The following is a 20,021-nucleotide window of genomic DNA, read 5'->3' as shown; positions in this document are numbered from 1 at the left end:
CTTGGAGTTTGTTGAATAGTCTATCTGAATTTTTATTATAAGTGGTCTAAATGTACAAGTTAGTATAGTTGTGTGAGATAACTTGAGAATACGAAAACATACTAATTATTGATTTTTTTTAACTATAAAATTATCATTACATTGAATTATATGATTATATTATTTTTTATTATGATAATATTGTGTTGTTTTGTTTTAAAAGTGGTAATTTTAACATAGACAAGTGGGTGCAATGTGTTGGAGATCCCACATCTATTAGAGATGAGAACAATTCATCGTATATAAGTGAGTGCAAACCTTAATGTCATTAGTCGGTTTTATGGAGTTGAGTTAAGTTTAAACTCCACTTCGTAATATGATATTAGAGTCATTTAAAGTCTATATTAACAAGTATGAACTAATTAATAAAGTGTTTTTAGGTTCTTGTATAATATTTATTTTTCTCAAATAATTTCCACTTAATAAATTATTGCTCAAGAAAAATAGGACCTAGAGTATAAGTTTTCCTCTCATGATATTTTATCACTCAAAATATTCTTATTCAAATGAGAATTTTTCACTCATGTAAAAATAATGTAAAGACCAACTTACAAAACAATTCATAATATTGTATTTTTTTTACTATTAGAAAACTTTGTATAAGTCAAAAACCTCAATTAAATATTTCCAAATTAAAAACCATAAGAAATAGTCTAAATAAAATAGGAAGAAACTTATTTATATTATTTAAAATTGTAATAAAATACTACTAATTCTTTATCATAATGTTTATAAATCTCTATCCAATACATACAACAATTTTTTTTTTTAAATATAGCTCTTTATAATGTGAATAAATAAATAATTTAAACACGGGGTTTTTAAGTAATTATCAGAAAGTTTTAAATATTTTTTATAGTAATTATCAAAGAAATTTTAATATATTTTTTATGTAAGATAATTGATATTTAAAGAGAGTAGTTAAGATTTTGTTAACGGATCTTTCGTATTAATTTTTCAAGATTTATTTTTAATTCTGTCTTTAAAATATTATAATTTTTTATTTAGATTAAAATATAAAACTAAGACAAACAATAATAAAAATAAAATAAATTTAATTAAATAAATTATAATTAAAATAATAAATTTATTTATAATTAAAATTTAAAAAATATATACATAATTAAAAGTTTAGAGTGTTAATAACATATACCCATACATATATATTTTATCTTCAACAAAACATTTTAAGATGTTAATCAGTAAAATTAATATCAATATGATTTATTTAAAAATAAATATTGATAAATTAATTAATGAATAATATAAATAGAGGTGTGTGAGACCAAGTTCAGAATTCTGTTCTGTCGTGTTTCCTCATTTCTTTCTTCTTCATTTTCTCTCTGTTCTTCGCAACTAGCACCGATTCACAGACTCACCGATCTTTCGATTCCCTTTCGTCTTGGTTTATGAGGTATCTTCTTCCTCTCTTTTTCTCTTCTTCGATCTTTCTTGATTCGCGTTTCGTGAGTTTCACAGATCTAAACCACCGCATCGTGATCTTTCATTTCCCTTTACGCCTTTTAGGGGAAAGTATTAGATCAGTAATTTTTGTTGTTTTCGGTGGCGATTTTAGCAGATCCATAGCCCCTCTCCGATTTCCTTTCAGAAAAAAACCTGTTTGTAATTTACTTTTTTTCACCCTAAACCTAAACCTAACGCAGTCCCTGTCCCTGCTTTGATTTGAGAGTCATTTTTATTTTATTTTATTAAATTAATCTTGTTACTCATGTCTAGATTTGATCAAAATTATTTCTGTTGCTAATTCTGATCTTTTTTTTTTTTGCAGCTCGAAGGAGAGACCCACTCTTGGGTGAGTTTGGTCATTTTTTACTTGAGTGTCTTTGTTTTCTTGTTTTATGCTTTGTTTGCAGGACTGAGATAGGCTTTGTTCTTTTAATGTTGCATTAACTATATGCGTATAGTATGAGAAGTATGCTTATATGACACTCTTTCAGATGAAAGAAAATGATATTAACCTTTTTACATCCAAAAATCTTTTTTTTTCTTGCCTTCGTTTTCCTTCCCAAAGTCCTCGGCGCCTCAAAATCCTTTTTGTTGTTTTCTTGTCTATAGAATACTGAGTTTTATTTATTTGTTTATTTTATTGCTAACTTCACTACTTTTTGAGTTGTCTTTCAAATGATTAAGATGCTCTTGCATTCTAATTTGCTCTCTCCTTGTACTGTTTTACTAAAAGTGAACCACACATAATTTTTTATTGCTTATTTATAACTTTTGGAGCTAATGGGGGTCTTGGTTATTTTTATGTATTTTAATTATGTAAGTGGTACTGTGCGTACAACTCTGGTATCTACAGCTAATATTTGTGTAGAATGATATAACTATTCCATGTAACACCTATTGCTATTGTGTTTGTTTTGTTCATGTATGCAAATCTGTGTTGAGTTACTTATTTTTTTTCTTTTTTATCTCCTTCCCTAGTGGCACGCGGATTAAGACCCGCAAACGGAATATTGCAGCGCCCCTGGACCCTGCAGCATTCTCGGATGCAGTGGTCCAGATTTATTTGGATAATGCTGGTGATCTGGTAATGTTATAGGTGCATTTACAGTTTTCATTTGTTGTCTGTCTGAATTGCATACACACTGTCGTGCTGTGATTTATTCATACAACTGATTTAGTAATTTGTGCATGCAGGAACTTATTGCTAAGAGCATTGAATCTTCAGACCTTAACTTCTCAAGATACGGTGACACCTTTTTTGAGGCAAGCTTCCTAAACCAACAGACTACCTCTGTTCTCTCATTGTTGATTTTAGTACCATGCATTTTTTGAGCTATTTGGAAATCTTTTTATTTTTGAATTTTGATTAGAGTGAATTGGATGCATAGTCGTGGTATTATGACATTCATTCTTTTTTATGATATCTGTAACTATCATGATGTGGCCTGTTTAGATACTGTCTACCTGACCAAGACTTTCTCATTGTGTACGCATGCACATAGATGTTATTTTTTTTCACTTTTCTCTCTCTTTGGAAGGGGGGAGGTTTGGGCTTTCGCTGACATTGTTGCAAGGCACTGCTATAATTGAATCTATGTCCTGATATTTTTATTGAACAGTTTTTTAGATATTCCATTTACTAGAGCATTGATACAATCATTATATAGTTTAATCTTCTTCATGTATTCTGATTTTTTACTGTCTGTTGATTTGTCTCTCATACAAAATGTCTTACTGGTCAGTTATTGCTTAATTTTGCATTACTTTAGGTTGTTTTCACTGGGGGTCGTACACAACCTGGAACTACCAAGCCTGATGAAGGGGACCGCCATCCTCACTCTATAATAGAGTGTGAGCCTAAGCGTGAAGTCATCTTACCATCTGTAATCTATATACAGAAGATTTTGCGGCGAAGGCCATTTCTCATCAAGAACCTTGAAAATGTCATGCGAAGATTCCTCCAATCCTTGGAGCTTTTCGAGGAAAATGAGAGGAAGAAGTTGGCAATCTTCACAGCACTTGCATTCTCCCAGAAGCTGTCTGGTCTCCCACCAGAAACTGTTCTCCAACCACTTCTTAAAGATAACCTTGTGGCCAAAGGGCTAGTTCTGTCTTTTATGACTGACTTCTTTAAGGAGTATCTGATTGATAACAGTCTTGATGATCTTATTTCAATTCTGAAGCGGGGAAAAGTAGAGGATAATCTTTTGGACTTTTTCCCCCCTACAAAAAGATCCAATGAAGCTTTCTCTGAGCATTTCAGGTCTCATTACTGATACTGACATATCTTCATAGAAAAATATGCTTTACAATTATTGCTTCTTATGTTATGGTTTGTGTTACTTGTATAGGCGATTGGATCCTATTTTGTTTTACTTTTAGCAGTTCCAACAACCTTATCGATCTCATTTTGTGAACTATTTTTGCAGAATACTAATACACACTTGGATCAATCTTAGTTCACTGTTATTTGCTGAATATGATACTTTAAAGCTGCTGTCTTTTCCTTATTATATTTAGTACTTGACCTTGGTTAAACGTAATTCTTAAATATAACGTGAAGACTTGCAATCCTTAGTTATTATCCCTGGGTTTTGTTAAACATTCGAGCTTTAGCATAGCACATGCTGTATTTTTTTTTTCTTTTGCCAAAGAAATCGAGTTGAATAGACTACACAAGGTCTGAATTACTGCCTTACAATGGTAGTGGAAAATTACCAATTTTGTTATATGAAGTGTGTAATTATTGTTTCTGAATCTGCGGAAGCATTTAGTCATGCATAGTGAGTTTTTTTATCAGTTTAAAATTCGTGGGGGAATGATTGTGTTATTTTCATTCAATACTTTGTCTAACATTTCCATAGCTTGATATTAAGGTGGTCTAGTGCACTGTGTTTTATCATTTCATATTGTTCTGTTAATTATGGTGGAAACTTATATATCATTGTCTACTTTTTTAGCAAGGAAGGACTAGTGGCCTTGGTGGAGTATAATGACAAGAAAATTTTCGAGGTGAAATTGAAGGAAATGAAGTCTGCTTTAACAACACAGATAACAGAGGAGGCTGATACAGCTGAAGTCATTGAGAATGTGAAGCTGCGAGTTAGAGATGCTAAATTGCCAGACATTGAGGTGGTGCGGGTCGTATGGGATGTTTTAATGGATGCTGTGCAGTGGTCGGGGAAAAATCAGCAACAGAATGCAAATGCAGCCCTCCGACAGGTTTCCTTTAGATATTTTGCATCTATGCATATTATGGTTGGGAATTTTCATGTTTGTTCTTTAGGACCTTGTGGACTCAAGTTTCTTATTGAACAAGTCTGGGGTTTTTAAAAATTCTTGTTTTATGGCCTTAGCCAACTCATAGGTTTTTCTTATAAGACTCTATGTTAGTTTTTTTTACCTTTTTTTAAATTTTGAACTACTTGAGACTCGTGTAAACTTTCAGTACCTATTTTGAAAGAACTGCTCACGAGCTAATGGATTTGTGCATTTAAAAGGCTTAGCTGGGTGCTGCTAACATGTTCTTAGTGCTGGATATTTTGTACTTGGATAGTTTTAAGAGATGCACAGTTCAATTTGTTTTAATTATATAAACTTTTATCGAAGGAAGTTGACATGTAACTTTATATCAACCAAAACAAATGAATTACATTTTCTGCCTGACTTTATCCGTGTAAAAGTTGTTGACGACAGCACTGTATTCATGAAGGTAAAAACTTGGGCAGAACTGTTGAATACATTCTGTACCAGTGGGAAGCTTGAGCTGGAGCTGATGTACAAAGTACAAATGCAATGCTATGAGGATGCTAAACTTATGAAGCTGTTCCCTGAGATTGTTAGATCTCTCTATGACCAGGACGTACTGGCAGAAGATACCATCCTTCACTGGTTCCGAAAAGGAACAAACACCAAGGGCAGGTATGAAAACTTTTTGAGAACACGTATCCTATTATAGATAGTCATTTACACCCAATGATGTCTGTAATTTTTCCTGCTACATGTTATGTTGCTTACTACTGCTTATTTGGAACTGGTACAGGCAAACCTTTGTGAAGGCGCTGGAACCCTTTGTTAATTGGCTGGAGGAGGCTGAAGAGGAGGAGTAAATGTGATGTGGAGGTTCAGGGCTGAAGATATTACCATGTCTTCAGCTCTTGTACCATTAGCTAAGATATTAGCACGAATTGTCCCAAGTTCAATTCCTCCTAGTAGTACTTTTAGTCTATTTTGTTAATGTTTTGTGTTTGACTTCATTGTGCCCTTGGGTTACATATCACGGTGCCTGCGACACTCTGATATGTTCTACGGGTGCATTACTGTATTTTGAGTGGTCGTTTCAATAATGGGTGTACTTTCCCTGTTAACTTATCGTTTCTTCAAATCATTAATGCAGCCGTTGGACGTTTAAACTTTTGAGTTCACCGCTTGCCTGCTTTTCTCGTGTTTTGCTTATTAGCTTTAATTCAATGTGATAAAGCTATCTGTTCTTTCCCATCAGTTTAGTAGTCACGTTCAAGTTCTAAATAAGCTTTAAAAATAAATTAGCTGCTCATAGTTTTGACATGTACTTTTTAAATTGAACTTTTTATTATCTGACATTGATTAAAGTTAAGTAGAGGCAAATACTTTTGGATTTAAGTAATTTGCTTACAAGTTATTCCACGTGTTTGTTGGAACTTGTTTTCTTCCCTTTATATTAGAATTAAGCTTCTTAGTATTGAAAATTCTTCTGTAAATGTGTTTGGCGTATATTTTGTGGATGGCTTATAGATTTAAAATGATGAAGTGGTTCATCAAACACGAATGAAGTTTCCGATAGGTGATAACTTAGTCAGAGAAGGAAATTATATAATATAAGTCCATAGGCAAAAAAGAAATTAAATGGTATTTCAACACGCAAAACAATTATAATGTTACGAGTTTGAAGTAAGGAGCGCATCATTATAAATAAATTTAATTAGAGATTTGTTTAGGCCGTATTAGTTTAAGATTAAAATATTGTAGATATAAAAAAGTCTTATTGATTTTATAAGAGTAAGAGTGTACCGACATATAATTTTTAATAAATTTATATCTTATAAGTTTTAAATATTTTTTTATGGATTTATTGTATTTGTGAAATGAACAACAGATTTTTTAAAAATATGTAAAATTATAAAAGTAAAAAAAAGTTAGAAAAGAGTGACAATCTTTGAATAAATAAAAAGAAAAATAATGTAATTGTGTAATATTTTAACAATTAATCTTTGCTAGTTTACGTAAATAATAAAGAAAAAAGAGGTGAAAAAGGTAGATGATGGAGGTTCGAAATGCATGGTGATGATAGGTTGTATTGTGATTTGGGTTAATAGGATCCAAACACAACCATCACTTCCTTCTTCATCTTCGTCTCTCAAAATCTAAACCCAACCAACCAAACAACTCACTGTTCAAAAATGGCGCTGTCGTTTCTCACTCTCACCGCAAACCCTTCTTCAATTATCTGCAAATGCAGAGCCTCCCTTCCCACCGCACCACACGCGCTCGACGCCACCTACATCCGACGCGCCGCCCATCTCGCCGACAAATCTGCCGGCTTCACTTCCCCCCACCCCAACTTTGGCTGCGTCATCCTCTCACCCGCCGGCCACGTCGCCGGCGAGGGCTACCTCTACGCGCAGGGCACCGCAGCCGCGGAGGTCCAGGCCGTCGACGCCGCCGGCGAACTCTGCCGAGGCGCCACGGCCTATCTGAACATGGAGCCCGGCGACTGCCACGGCGACCACAGTGCCGTGTCTGCTCTGTTCCAGGTTCTCCTTTGCCTTTCTTCTGTTTGTTACCGAACCCGCATGTGTGTCTTATAATGTTGATGTTGTTGTTGCTCACGAATACGATGTTGTCTGGGCTCTAGTTTGTGTTTTGTAGTTGATAAATGATCCTACCCTGTCTGTGAAACCAAACTAGGGAGGGGTTAAAAGAGTTGTGATTGGAATGAGGCATCCCTTGCAACATCTCCGTGGCAATGCTGTGCGTGCACTCAGAAATCAAGGACTGCATGTTGATATTCTCGGAGAGGATCTCACTAGTAATCTCATCGAGGTGTGTCCAATGCTTCAACACCTTTTGCTTTTTGTTTCAATTGAACAATATTATAAAAGCAACATAGCTCGACTAAGTGTCTGAATCAACTCAGAAATAACAACTATATGATGTTTAGGGTTTCTTTGATAGACCTGTGTTATCGATTGATTTTTTATTCTCATGCATGCATTGTTTTGTTTCATTTGCAGGATGCACAAAGAGAGTGTCTTCTTGTAAATGCACCTTTGATTTGTAGAGCTGCTTCGCGTGTTCCCTTTTCTGTTCTCAAGTATGCTATGACCCTTGATGGTGAGATTGATTTGCGCTTACTTGAAAGAAGTAAAGTTAAACATTGATGTTTGTATTTGTCTTGTTAGTTTTTACCCTCCTTTTGATGCTGCAGGAAAAATTGCTGCTAGCAGTGGCCATGCGTCATGGATAAGCTGCAAGCAGTCTAGAAATCTAGTGTTTGAGCTACGGGGTAGAAGTGATGCTGTCATTGTGGGAGGAAATACGGTTCGAAGGGACAGTGAGTATCATTGTTATTGTCTTCAAATTTCTCTGAATTTGTATTTTTATAGCTTACCTCCTTTTAAACTCAATCAGATCCAAGACTAACAGCCAGACATGGAGGGGGGCATATGCCAATGCGCATTGTGATGACCCAGACGCTTGATCTTCCAGAGGAAGCAAACCTGTGGGACATGGCTGAGGTTTCTACCATAGTTGTAACACAAAGGGGTGCAAGGAGGAGTTTCCAGAAGCTGCTTGCATCTAAAGGAGTTGAGGTTGTGGAGTTTGACATATTGACTCCCCGAGAAGTTATGGAGTATTTCCACGATCGTGGTTATCTTTCAATTTTATGGGAATGTGGAGGAACACTGGCGGCCTCTGCTATTTCATCTGGAGTAATTCACAAGGTGTTGTTCATACTTTAATTTTCTTTGAGAAAAATTGGAGTTCTACTTATTAGTAGCATAGTTAGGATAATTTTCAATGGTTACAACTTATTTTCTGCTATATAATAGATTATAGGCTAAAAATATATTGGCAACAGAAGGGTTACACACAATATTTTGGGATAATAAAGAGACATTCACTGAATGCTCTCCTATGTTTTGATCATCGACCAAAATAATCAGTAATACCATATTTCTTGGCCTTTTGAGAGTGGAGGTGGATAACTATTGAGCTAAAAGTGATTCTATATGCATAGCTTGATGATGATAGTTACTTGTTTTTCTTGTAATTGACTAAATAAAATTCTATTAGAATTGTACAGACAAGAATGAAAAAAATCTTTGATATGGGATGAATCCCCTTCATTTCTGTCTCAATTATCTTGTTCCGAGTTGTACTTCTGCATAGTCATTGTTTTGTTTCTGCAAGGGGGTTTTGTTTACTAATATACTGCTACCCTTACCAAATTCTCCATGGCTTGGATGGTTGCACTTATCACAATTATCAAATTCCAATTAGAATTAATTTGGCGTAGTTGGCTTATCCTGTTTTGATTTTTTTTATGATATGTTGGATATTGGTGATATTTATGCCCTTTCAGGTTTATGCTTTTGTTGCTCCTAAAATTATTGGTGGAAAGAATGCACCATCTCCTGTGGGAGATCTTGGGATGGTTGAGATGACACAGGCTTTAAATCTAATTGATGTTTGCTACGAGCAGGTTAGTAGGAGTTCATTTGTCTTCCTTTATAAGTACTGGGTTTTGTCCCCCTTTCAGAAAAGATATGCTTTGGTCTATGCTTTATTGCGAATCTATGGTATATCTAAGGAAAAAATTATATGATATCTCTAGCATTGGATATTTTAGACGAAGTAATTTCCCAACTTAGCTGCCTACGTCCTGATATTTAATGTATAATGTCTTTACATTTCTTAGACGAGGTTGTGTTACTGGATACTGTAATGCAGGTTGGACCCGACATGCTTATTAGTGGATTTCTTCAGCCCTTACCAGACATGATACCTGTAATCCCATCACGTGATGAAACTTTTGTTGTTGATCCTACTGTCTCACCATATGAGTCAAGGATCATATTTTTCTATAAAACATGGGATCTTTACGGTGCATTATCAAATTTCTCTCCTCATCCCATTCAAATGGGTGATGAAAATGGTGATTATGTTACTTGGTTGAGTGTTGAGCATTACTACCAGGTACTTGATTTTTTTTCATTAATTCTGTTTTCCTTTGCTGTTTTGTTGTAATTCTTATATATATAATTCAATGCGTAGGCACACAAGTTTGTTGGGGTAGATGATCCTATGGCACAAGATTGCGTTGAAAGGATTAAATCTGCAAAAAGTCCAGAAGAAGCTGCAAGAATAGGACGGTCAATGCAAAAGCAGAAACCTAATCTGGTATAATCGTCTGTTGTTTTAAAACTTTTCTCAAACTCTTTATCTGATCTTGACCTACTGACTCAGAGACTTGATTGACAACAATATTTCCTTTCTGGATTCTGTCACCAATCATTTTCTCAAAAGCTTACTGTTTGGTTCGAGGGAAATGGCAGGAGGGAAAGGGGTGTTAAAAGATAGCTTGATTGGTTAAGATAGTTGACTGGAGTGGAGTGGAAATAAAGGAGCCAAAATCTCTCCCCTTTAATATTTGCCTTCTCTCCCAGTATTGGGGAGATTTGGGAGGGAAATAATACTAAAAGCTTTTAAATTTTGTTGACTAAATTATCCTGAATTTTAATTTGTGAACTAATGATTTGATTTGTAAATAACCACATGCCCCCAGTTGCCTTCTGCTAAATGTAACATTGAAAGAGTTTGGGCAACAGTAATTGAATTTCTGACCAGTTAGTCCCAGAGCTTTGATATGCATTAACTAGTGTCATGATGTACAGATCATGTATGTTGTTTTGGTTCCTTTCTCTTTTCCTTGTAAGAGGACTGAACCTTTCTTTTTTATTGGTCACACAGATAAGATCTGACTGGGAGAACATAAAGATCGATGTCATGTACAAGGCACTGAAATGCAAGTTCTCAATCTACCCGCATTTGAAAACTATGCTTCTATCCACTGCCGGTTCTGTTCTAGTTGAGGCTTCACCTCATGATCTGTTTTGGGGTGGAGGCCGAGAGGGAGAAGGCTTAAATTATCTTGGCAGACTGTTGATGAAATTGAGATCTGAGTTTCTTGGGGAGTCTTCATCATCAAGTGAGGCCCCTAGTTTAACTGTATAGTATTTTCAAAGAGAACAGTGACAGTATTTGGTATATAACTACCAAAACTGTTTGTCGTGTCACATCTTGTTAGTTTATTGATCAAGCCTTCTGTTTTGTTTAAGAGGGACTTTCATCCAAGTCTTCAACAATGTTCTAAGTTGTTCTTTTCTGTTGTTTTCCATTTTTATCTGTCTCCCTTAATTGTACTTTTCTTACTATTTTATTTATCAAGTTTGGTCTCTTTTGTTTTTTTTTTCTAAAATTAGGTGTCTTCATTTCTTTTATGTGAATGTGCTACAAAGTTTTCACATTGGTATGTTCATTAAATATTGAATGTCAAATAAACTAGTGGGTAAAAAGGCACAACTAAACGAATGGAAGATCAAATTTGCACATAAATAAATAAGTAAAAATACTAGTAGTACAGAGACTAAAAGTATTATTAATCCATTTTTGGGTTTGAAGAAAATGTCAGCAATGATATATGTGGATTAGGCTTAGTATTGTTTGCAGCAGTTTCTCCCTGCACCATATCATTTTTTTATATGCACCCAACATAAATTTTTAAATCCAACATTGCCCTTATCTTGTCTTTGTTTGTTTTGAGAAAAACTTGTAGATGAGTGCTTGGTGTGCGTTTTTGAACGTAGTTGGTTGTGGTGTAATGGATTGCTGGGGTGGTGGAGGGAAGCTTTCAGTAAGAAACCAACCACCATTTTTGTTCTTCGTTAGATGTTACCGGATTCAAATATCCGGAAGTCTGCATGTATAGTTACGGGTTACGGGATGTAGAAATTCTTAAAATGATTTTTATTTCACATTTAAGCTTATCCAGAAGTGAACTATGAAATCTGGATATCTACATCTTGAAGTAATTTTTATATTCAGAAGTTCTGAATTCTGGATTATCCTATATGAAATCTGGATATCTACATCTTGAAGTGATTTTTCTTCAGAAGTTCTGAATTCTGGATTTTTATATCCGAAATGGTTTGATTAAGCTTATGGATATTAATGTCTAAAAGACAGGTTCCTCATCAAGATTACAAAACATTTTTCATATAGTTCTGTTGTTGGATGCATGTAAAAAATGTATGGTGCAGGGAGAATTTGTTGGCTCCATGAGGAGGCCCTAGAGAAAGATGGGCCGGGCAGATACTGTTGGCAAAGAGTTAGGAAGATGACCTGCAAGTTTTTGAACCGTATCAAACTCTGCCTCTAAATAATGTGCCAAGTGGAACTGCATGCCAACAATGAAAAAACACAATAGAAGTAAATTGACTGAAAGCCATAGAAGTATGATGAGGGATAGATAGATAGATTGAGAGAGAGAGAGTAACAACATTTCATAAAGGGTAAAAAGCTGGTGTTTGTCAAGTGTTCCCCAGAGATTGAAGTTCCCAGTGTCACGGGAAATGTCACTGATTGATGTGAATGCTTACTCAATCCTGCCAGTGACGGGTCTAAGCAGCAACCACTACTTCTTGCATTTATTATCTCCAATCACTCAAACTTCAACCAATTGCCCCTTTCTGTTCATCTAGATCTAGCATCACCATAGACAAAACAAGAAGATAGGATACTAATAAATTACGATTGGTTAGGTTCTTTTTATTATCTAATTTTGTCAACAAGATAAGTTTATAACTATTGCTGCTGAAAACGAGTTCCACAGTTGGTATCCACATGAAAAAATACTCCCCGTACATACTATAATGTCTATGATACTTTAATTATGGAGGTATTTTTTGTGGGAGTATGAGGGGGTTTATTGGTGTTTTCTCTGTTTTTTTTATGTTCAGACGACTATGATAGTTGAGTTTTATGGAGTTATACATATTATGGAGGAAGCTCAATAGATGTGACTTACTAATGAGTGGCTTGAAGTGATCCTGCCTTGGTTTGTTTGTGATGTGTTTATTGTCAGGACTAATGTTTTGTATATGTTTTGTAATTAATGGAATACTTGTCTCAATTACTGTGAGAAAATAAGGTTTAAGGTTACTCATATTTTCGTGAAGAAAATGCGTGTAGAGATAAGTTGGTTAATTTATGATTTATTCATAGAGAATGTTTTTATTGGTGTAATAGACTTCATCTAGTATGTTCTTAGAATTCTTTATGAATAAGTATAGTCTAACTATGTATCGTTTTTGTTAACATGAGTTTTGGTTTTGTTTCTCCTATTTTTGTATTTTTTTTCTTTTTAATAATTTTTTTTTTCATGTGATGTCAAATGATTTTATTACTTGAGATATCAGTATAGTTGAGATGTCAAGTTATAGTGATGTCTAACATTAAAACTTTTATTTTTAAAAAAATAAATATAAAAATAATAAATAATAATAATATGAAAATTTGATAACCTCACAAGATAAATAGTACTTCCTGAAAAAATATTATTTATAAAATCATTTATTACTTTATAAATATCTGTTTATAAGTAAAGATTAATTGAATAGAAGGTTTTACTCCTAGGTATTATAACAATAATAATATATGTTGATCTCAGACAGTTTAATATTTTAAGCGTGTAGAATTAAGAAGCATTGAAGTTGCTGCAGGAACACGATAGATATGTGGTATGCAACACGTTTAGATAAAATATTGTAACTTCTTTCTTCATCTTTATCTTTGGGGAAAGACCTAAGTTTCTATGCTTTTCCATCACATTTCCACTTAGATCCTTCCCTTGCATTTAACATCAACTTTAAATAATATAATCATTCAACAACTTCCATTACATTTCACACACCATTTTATCACGTCAATAAACAATTTGTCTTCTTTAAGAAAATTGATGTCTATGATACCTTAATTATGGGAAAATCTAAAATATTTATATATTAGATTTATAAAATCGAAATATTGTTAAACCTTTGATATTACCATAGCTATGTGGTTCGTGGTCATTGGTTGAGTTCATCCATGTTAGTACTAAAGATTTATTGTGGAGTTTTTTTTTTTCAGGGTTAAAGGTGTATCGGTATGAACGAGACCGACACTTGATCACCCTGACTGATACCCACTTGACTATCTGAGACCTGGCCAAGGCGACTGATACCTAAGAGGTTTTGCCGAGATCACACAACCTTGGCCGAGTCAAGTGGAATCATCACGGCCGGCCGACCCATACTACTGTTAACGCTCAAACCAAGATCAATGAAATTAATCCATCATTAAAAATTAGGTAATGCAATCTTAAGCAAGATTCACTCTGATAAATGGGTCCAACAAGGTAGACTCATTAGAATAATATAAATAGCACGCATCCCAAAGAGAAAGATACGTCATTTATTACTGTTCACCTACCAGAATACCATCACCCGCTTTACTGACTTGAGCGTCGAAGTGCCTTCGCAAGTACCCCACCATCCGGTGTTCACCCGAGACTGAGTGTCGAAGGAGAAGCATAAGGACGAGAAGAACTCAGTTCATCATCCAACAACCTGACCGAAGGAAGGAGAAGAAGACTTCAATAATATTCCAGGTCTCATCTCCCTAGTAGGAACAAAAAGTTTGTTAAAGATAAATTTCTCAGATAAATATTAAAGGTTTGTTAAATATAAATTTTTCAGATAAATATTTTTAAGAATGGTTTTGGAAAAAAATACATAGGTTTTCATAATGTAATTTGTCTAATATTATAGTAATTTCACTTTAGATCATTCGAAAATGTATTTTATTCTTTTTTTATTTTTTTGAAAGAATTTGTCCAAACATATTTATAAAATCATTGATAGCTTATTCGGTAAGTAGTTTAAGCCAGCAATTCATAGTTATTTGGTAGCATCAAACTTGAAAAAAAAAGGGAGGAATTGTGTTTATTTTACTTGAGATTTGTACTAAATAATAATCATCACGTTCCCTCTGGTTTTGAAAATAACATTAATCTTCTTTATTATTTTAAATAATACTTAGATATTGTTGTTTTCTAATAGATATCCCTTATTTTTTAAATGACTTCAATTATACCTTTATATAATAAATTATTGGTTTTGTTTTCCTATTTAATAACTATATTTAACTTGAGTAATTATAAATCCATCATATTTACATATAACAATTTATTTATATATGCTTGAAAGTAATGATATGTTTATTGAGATGAAATTATATATATATATATATATATTTTTATTTTTTTTTTTGAATTGATGTATTTTATATTAGATTATTTAAAGTTGTGTGTTTAGAATAATATGTTGAGTTAATTTGTAGTTTGTAACATTAAACATATGAATTCATTATTTAAAAAAGTCATCTTATTTTATTGATGGTTAAATGACATATATTAAGATATTAGGTGGTGATAAAGAAAGAGTTATTTAAAGAAGAGTTATTGTACCATTGTCACATTTATAAATGGAACTTACATTCATTTATAGAATTAAATGAATTCAAAAATTTAAAATGAATGGGATGTTGGTAAATACTTTTAAATTCTATATATGTTATCTTTAATTCATACATTTAATTTAAATTTATAAGACTTTGAAATAGATAAGATGAAGCTTGAAGAATTTGTAATACACTCCATTGTAAATATTTTTTAATATAATTTTACTTTAATTATGGAGAACTCATATTAATTAACTTACAACTAATCTTGATATATATATATATATATACACGTATTTTTATTTATTTTTTATCAGCAATAATATATATACACGTATATATATATATATATATGTATAGTAAAATATATATTACTATGTTAGGGTTAGACTCTTAACAGCGACATAATAAATAGCATATATGTCTCTTATGGTTTTACTAGTATTTCTAGTGTATTAAAACTTTTGTTGATATAATATTTTTAAATAAAATAAAAAGTAGATATTATTTTATTTAAAATATAAGAAGATGAATGCCATGTATTAAAAATAAAATACAAATGGTTTTTAAATTAGAAAAATTGTGTGCTATTTGAAAGGGATAAATATAATTTTCCTAAAAAAATAAGTTTTTATTTATTTATTTTTGGTCGAACGATACAAAATAGAAGGGAAAAAAACAGGGCAAAGGAATAGAGCATTTAAACGGGCATTTAAAACGTTTCCAATTACATTTAATAAAATAGTTGTGAGTGGGAACATATCAAATCCATTGTTTTAATTTTTTGAGTAACTATTGAAGTCTTGTTGGTGATGTAGTAAACTTTGAAATTAATACAACTTTTGAAATTTTGACTTATTCATTTGAAAAAGATGGTTTTATAGAAAATTAAATACATTAGTCATCTATGAAACTCAGACACTTCTCTTAAATGGTGTGTTTAGTGTCGGTGTCGGATACGACACTCGCATGACACTTGTAAGACAAATATCTATGAAATGTCTAATTCAAAAAATATTTGTTGAATTTCTGAAAATTATAATACGGTTCTAACATAATTTTAAAATGAAAAAATACATTAATTTTCTAAAAACTCAAATTTAATATATAATTTTTTATTCTTATTGTAAAAATAAGAAACAAATCATTTTGAATCAGTCATAAAAAAAACATCTTTATACTCAAAAAAATAATCTGAAACATACTTGTACACATAAATATTTATTGTCAATTTATATAATTCATAATTATATAATATATAGATTTGTGTTACCGTGTTCTACATTTTATATATTATATTAGAGTTCGTGTCCTATCAGTCCTACATTTTAGATATTATATTCGTGTCCGTGTTGTATCTGTGTCAATATTTGTGTTAAGTTTACATCATTGAAAGAGTTTTCCACCACAAGAAAAATCACTTTTTTATTTTTTTTATATAAAATGCTTACTTTCACTCCTTTATGGTGTAGAAAAAATTCATCATTTTTTTTAATAAAAAAATTATTCAATTTAGAACAACTAATCTCACCTAACTCCAACAACAAAAAAGTCAATTCAACATTTGTCAAAAGCTAGACAAAGTTAATTGTTTGATTCAAGATTTTTGTTAAGTTCTTATTTGTTAAGAAAAAGTAAAGGTGTTGTTTCTTTCTTTTAGTTGGTATATTTTTTACTGTTATAATTTATAATTCTTATTTTAAAAAATTATAAAAATGTTGTATGTATTGATAATATATATAAATAAGTTTCATAGTCTAGTATGAAAGCGTATTTTTGAAAGAAAAAACTCCACTAAAAATGATACCTCAAATTGTTGAATAAAAATTGTCCATAAATATTTCCAATAAATAATATAATTATATGAAAAATATATCAAAATAGAAAATAAAAGTAAAATAACTACCCTCTAATATTCTGGTATTCATAATATTTTTCACCGAAATTTAAAAATAAGTAATAATATATGAAAGTCTAAAAAAATTATTAAAGTCTCTTTCAGCCCAATAATATAGCAACACTAATTCTATGAAGCAAACAAATAAAAAAATAAATAGAATAGCTGGCTTTCAACTAATAGTTTTGTTTTTAATGAAAAATAGTTTCTGAACGTTTGGTTAACTTCAACCTTTGTCTAATCCATTAACTACTTTTCTCAAATAAAACCACCATTATTAAATTTCATAAATAATTTTTAATTTTTAAAGACGCGTTCAATATGTTTAAAAGAGAAAGATTAAGTTAAATATGTAGTGAGTATTTTATTATTTAAAAAATTATGAAGATTACATATTTTATTTAAAATATTTTATCTTTCTAAAATATAAAATATTTGACTTGTCTTATAAAAGTTATGAGGTTGTTTTTTTTTATTTTTTATAAAAAAATTTCATGTTAGGCATCACTATGTTACTTGACATCTCATCTATGCTGACACCTCAAGTAACAACAATCATTGGTCATCACATGAAAAATAATATTATTAAAAAAATAAAAAATAAAAAAACAAAAATATGGGAAACTATACCAAAACTCATATGTTAACAAAAACGATACATGGGTAGACTATACCTATGAATAAAGAATTCTAAGAACAGACTAGATGGAAACCTATTATACCAATGAACAAATTATTTATGAATAAATCCTAAATTAGCCAACTTATCAGCACACGCATTCCCTTCACGAAAAATATGAGTAACCCTAAACCTGATTTTTCCACAGTCATTAAGACAAGTGATTACGAAGCATCCAAGGAACATTTATCCTAGCAATAAACGCAGAACAAACCAAGACAGAGTCACATTTCAACCAAACAATAGTTATGAGGTTGTTTTTACTCATACTTAGAAAAACAAAAAAATTATAAATTAATTAATATTTAAACTAATTCTAACATTTTATATATTTTTATTTTGAAACTTTCACTGCCCTAACATATTTGCTTAAGAAGATGAAGATAATTTGAAATTTGAATAAATTAATGCAATTGTGGGGCATATTTTCATTATTTAGCTGTGTAGTGAATATCCTCTTATTTATATATATAATAAGACACACACATAATACTATATTATTTAGGAGACACAGCAGAAACAATAAAATAAGATACCATTATCTTTCTTCACATGTTCATTGTCACATAACAACACCATGTCAATGCATTCTGTCAACCAAATCAAACCATCATACAATAATTCATCACATTCTTATAAACTAACCTTAAAATAAGTCAATATTACTATAAATATTTAGATGAATACAAATTTTGATTATTTTTAATTAAAAATTTCTATTAACTTAGTGATGCAATTTGATATTGTTGTTAATATAAAATGATAATTAATTTTTATTGTTTTTATTAAAAATTAAAGGTTGTCATATTTTAAATAACTTTCACATCATCTATCATAGTCATCATTAATGTAGAGAACAATTATAATAATTTATTATTAACACATTTTCATTTTCAGTTAAATTAATAAAATCATTTATATTTACATTAACCATTTGTATTTACATTAATCACTATTTTCAGTTAAATGAATACAAATAATTTATATTTATATTAATCAATAGTATATTTTTTATTAATTACAAAATTTTACATTTTTTAACGATGAAATGTTAAGATAACATTTCTTATTCAGTTAATTACATAAACTCAATTAAAAAATATAAAAAATTATGATTAAATAAAGCAATAAAAATAAATTAAAAGCATTTAAATATATAATGTACTTTTTCATACTATTGATGGATGATTGTTGTTATTTGAGGTGATAACGAAATGTCAAATTACAAAGTAATGCTTAAAATCAATTTTTTTTTATAAAAAAATATATATAATTTACTTACAATTTAATTAAATTTATATGCAACTTAGAAAAATCTCTTACGATAACTAATATTCAAAATTGAATATATATATATATATATATATATATTTATTGCTGTCACCAATTTGCATTATTAATCAGAAAAACATCGAATCAAACAGCTGTTGGGATCCTTGCATATACTATACATTTATTTTAAAGACATAGAATATATTTAATATTGAAAACTATTGTTGAATATATAGCAGTAGACTTTGCTTTTTTATTCATATTTGTATTTTATCTGATTTTATCTTATAATAGTATGATTTGTTTGAAACTTGCTATTATCAGATTAAAGTTATAAAATTTGATTTTATTTGATTGATGCTTCATTATTAAAAAAATAAGCTTATGCGTGCTTCACGTTTTCAATGTCAGACTCACTCTGGTCATGCTTGAAACTTATATTGGGACCCTCATGCATAATGCTGCCACTTGCAAATTACTACATAAAATATTTTAAATAGTGTTGAAATTTAAGATTATAATTATAAAATATTTTAAATACTGTTGTAATTTAAGATTATAGTTAGTGTGAAAAAATGAAGTTTAGGTTACGAAAAGGGAAATGCGTGCGTTGATAAATTGATTAATTTAGAATTTATTCATAGAAAATCCTTTTATTTATATAATAGGTTTTCATCTGACTATTTATAATCTAACTATGTATCGTTTTTGTCAACATATGAATTTTGATATAGTCTCTCCATATTTTTGTATTTTTTTTCTTTTGTTTTAATAATACTTTTTTTTCATGTGATGACAAATGATTGTTATTACTTGAGGTGTCAGCCTAACTGAGATGTCAAGTAGCGTAGTGATGCCTAACATGAAAATTGTTTATAAAAAAATAAAGATGATTATTGTTATTTGAGATGTCAGCCTAACTGAGATGTCAAGTAGCATAATAATGCCTAATATAAAAAAAACCTAATTTTTTTATTTTTATTACATTATTGGTCTACTAGGTATCCACTTAAATCTTGTAAAAAAAAAGGTAAGTGTTAGGATAAAAAAAATGCTTGCAATAGAAGA

General features: G+C 30.9%; 2 protein-coding genes across 2 annotated transcripts; both read left to right on the top strand.

Moving 5' to 3' along the window:
• Positions 1–1,324: 1,324 nt before the first annotated feature.
• On the top strand, positions 1,325–5,930 carry LOC137824175 (uncharacterized). Its single transcript, XM_068629656.1, has 8 exons — positions 1,325–1,453; positions 1,829–1,852; positions 2,485–2,590; positions 2,701–2,769; positions 3,276–3,769; positions 4,467–4,728; positions 5,219–5,427; positions 5,549–5,930. Exons 1-8 carry the CDS (start codon positions 1,449–1,451, stop codon positions 5,613–5,615), a joined length of 1,236 nt encoding a protein of 411 aa, XP_068485757.1. The 5' UTR covers positions 1,325–1,448; the 3' UTR covers positions 5,616–5,930.
• Positions 5,931–6,800: 870 nt separating this feature from the next.
• Positions 6,801–11,030, top strand: LOC137824174 (riboflavin biosynthesis protein PYRR, chloroplastic). The gene is made up of 9 exons (XM_068629655.1): positions 6,801–7,298; positions 7,453–7,587; positions 7,779–7,878; positions 7,973–8,098; positions 8,176–8,489; positions 9,131–9,250; positions 9,499–9,744; positions 9,823–9,948; positions 10,519–11,030. Exons 1-9 carry the CDS (start codon positions 6,945–6,947, stop codon positions 10,780–10,782), a joined length of 1,785 nt encoding a protein of 594 aa, XP_068485756.1. The 5' UTR covers positions 6,801–6,944; the 3' UTR covers positions 10,783–11,030.
• The last annotated feature ends 8,991 nt before the right edge of the window (positions 11,031–20,021 follow it).

Source organism: Phaseolus vulgaris, chromosome 8, assembly GCF_000499845.2.
Source record: "Phaseolus vulgaris cultivar G19833 chromosome 8, P. vulgaris v2.0, whole genome shotgun sequence".
Lineage (NCBI taxonomy): Eukaryota > Viridiplantae > Streptophyta > Magnoliopsida > Fabales > Fabaceae > Phaseolus > Phaseolus vulgaris.
The sequence above is the reverse complement of the archived record's forward strand: the minus strand, read 5'-3'. Positions and strand labels throughout refer to the sequence as shown.

Coding starts and splice junctions, on each gene's coding strand:
- LOC137824175 (XM_068629656.1), top strand. Junction 2,591..2,700: donor TGGATAATGCTGGTGATCTG/GTAATGTTATAG, acceptor TTGTGCATGCAG/GAACTTATTGCTAAGAGCAT. Junction 4,729..5,218: donor CAAATGCAGCCCTCCGACAG/GTTTCCTTTAGA, acceptor GTATTCATGAAG/GTAAAAACTTGGGCAGAACT.
- LOC137824174 (XM_068629655.1), top strand. CDS start 6,945: ATGGCGCTGTCGTTTCTCACTCTCACCGCAAACCCTTCTTCAATTATC. Junction 7,299..7,452: donor CCGTGTCTGCTCTGTTCCAG/GTTCTCCTTTGC, acceptor AAACCAAACTAG/GGAGGGGTTAAAAGAGTTGT. Junction 8,490..9,130: donor CATCTGGAGTAATTCACAAG/GTGTTGTTCATA, acceptor ATGCCCTTTCAG/GTTTATGCTTTTGTTGCTCC.